Below are 1,865 nucleotides of genomic sequence, written 5' to 3' on the forward strand. Positions count from 1 at the left end.
GTTTGATTTTCAAGTTTCAATTATAATATGGGATGACAGAGGCCATCCAACGGTCGAAACCGGACAAATTTAACCCTTTGATTGGTTTTGTATTTTCTAAAAAAATAAAAATATAGGTTAGATCTAAAAAATTAAAACTAATTTATTTTAAATAGAAAAATATGAACTAGTACCCAATCTTTTCTAAAAATATAACATATCTGTAGATGCTCTATTTAAATCTTATTTATTTAAAAATAATTACAAACAAACAAATACAAGAGATATGAAAGAATTAGATCCGAATAATTGATAAGCAGAGTGCCAATAGATATGTTATATTTAAAAAAAATGCTAGCACTTGTTTTGTATTTTTCTAATTCAAAATAAGTTAATTATGAATTTTTTAGTGTAAATTTGAATATTTTTAATTTTTACAAAATAAAATATCACCTTTGAAACTATTTATATGTTTAAATTTGTCCCATTTCAACGGTTGAAATGGCTCTCGTTATCCGGTTGAAAATTAAATTTTTATGGTGTAAATTAAACTGGACTTTTTCGTAAGGAATAATGTAATCCGTTTAGTCTCTTTCTCCCATCACAGCACACAAGAAAGCTCCTCAGTTGATACTAAAAATCGCTTCAAAAAGCACATCTCGGTTACTTGGTTTGACTGGCCACTGACGAGCTTATCTTCCTGGTCAAATGAAGCAAAAGCCTTGGCCACCAAGGGAGCGTCAGCATCACCACCAGCCTGCTGAAGAAACAAGTCAAGAGATTCTATTCTACGGGCCCACTCTTCTGCGCCAATCCTTTCTTCATGTCATCATCTTGGCGAAGATTCATGCCAGCTTCGCTTTAGCGCGAGGCAACAAAAGCACCCACACCCGCAACTCAACGACGATCCCTACAAATACCACTACCATTCAGAACGCAGCACTACAAGATCATCGACCAGACAAAAATCCTTCGATTGGAATTTAAAGCGCCATCACCGCCTGAAGCCGATAGAAGCCTAGGTGTTGGAGAAAGCGATCGACCATGGTGCTGGGCTTGGGAGGAGGATGCTGCGGTGGTGTTGCCGTCGCCGCGGTGTCGCCAGCAGCTGGGAAGCAATCAGGAGGAGGAGAAGGTCCAGAAGCCAAGCGGCAGCAGCGGCGGGTGGTAAGAGAGGCGGAGAGGATGGGAGGTGATCCGGGGGAGGTTGCAGCAGCAGGGAGGAAGGAGAGCAAGAAGAGGGATCCTCCCATGGTGATGCACCAGTTCCCCTTCCACTCTCGCCCTGGCTTGCTCTGAATTCGTTGATTCTTCATTCTGAGGAGAGATAGCAGTGGTTCAACTGATGTACTCCTGAATCCAGAATCCTGATTGTCTCTTCATCATGCCTTTGGATCAAGTGTAATTCTTTAGTTCATTGTGTATTCTGTCACCCGGTGATATATTTAAAAAGTTATTTCGAGGAGAGCATCAGTTCCTCTTCCTCCCTCGCCCAAGCTGGTGTTATTATACCTTTGGTTGGGAAATATTGATCTTCTGAGATTGTATAAATTAGACTACAAAAATTCTCGGCCATTTGATAAAAAAAATTACAAAAGGATTAATAGCCTCAGTTATTTTATTTCAGAAACATCACTATGGAGATATTAAATATGTCGTATAGTTCGTTGCAACTAGTAACTGCAAAACTCGTTAATTCGAGCAATTCAAGGCACATACTACATGCTTCTTTGTCTTGAGCAAGATCATAAGTTTACAAGATTCCAGATTGATGAAGAGAGATAGTTAACGGTGCAAATAAGAGCCGGGCGAAATTACAGCAGTCCGGGGCGAGAATGGAAGGGAAATTGATGCATCACTACAGGAGTTTGAGCTCTCTTATCCGT

General features: G+C 39.7%; 1 protein-coding gene across 1 annotated transcript; it reads left to right on the forward strand.

The window, feature by feature from the left end:
- The first annotated feature begins 874 nt into the window (after positions 1-874).
- LOC112902909 lies at positions 875-1,475 on the forward strand. Its single transcript, XM_025972100.1, has one exon. The coding sequence runs from the start codon at positions 1,024-1,026 to the stop codon at positions 1,276-1,278; it is 255 nt and encodes an 84-aa protein (XP_025827885.1). The 5' UTR covers positions 875-1,023; the 3' UTR covers positions 1,279-1,475.
- Positions 1,476-1,865: the final 390 nt, after the last annotated feature.

The sequence above is a fragment of the Panicum hallii genome, chromosome 8 (assembly GCF_002211085.1).
Source record: "Panicum hallii strain FIL2 chromosome 8, PHallii_v3.1, whole genome shotgun sequence".
In the NCBI taxonomy this organism is placed as follows: domain Eukaryota; kingdom Viridiplantae; phylum Streptophyta; class Magnoliopsida; order Poales; family Poaceae; genus Panicum; species Panicum hallii.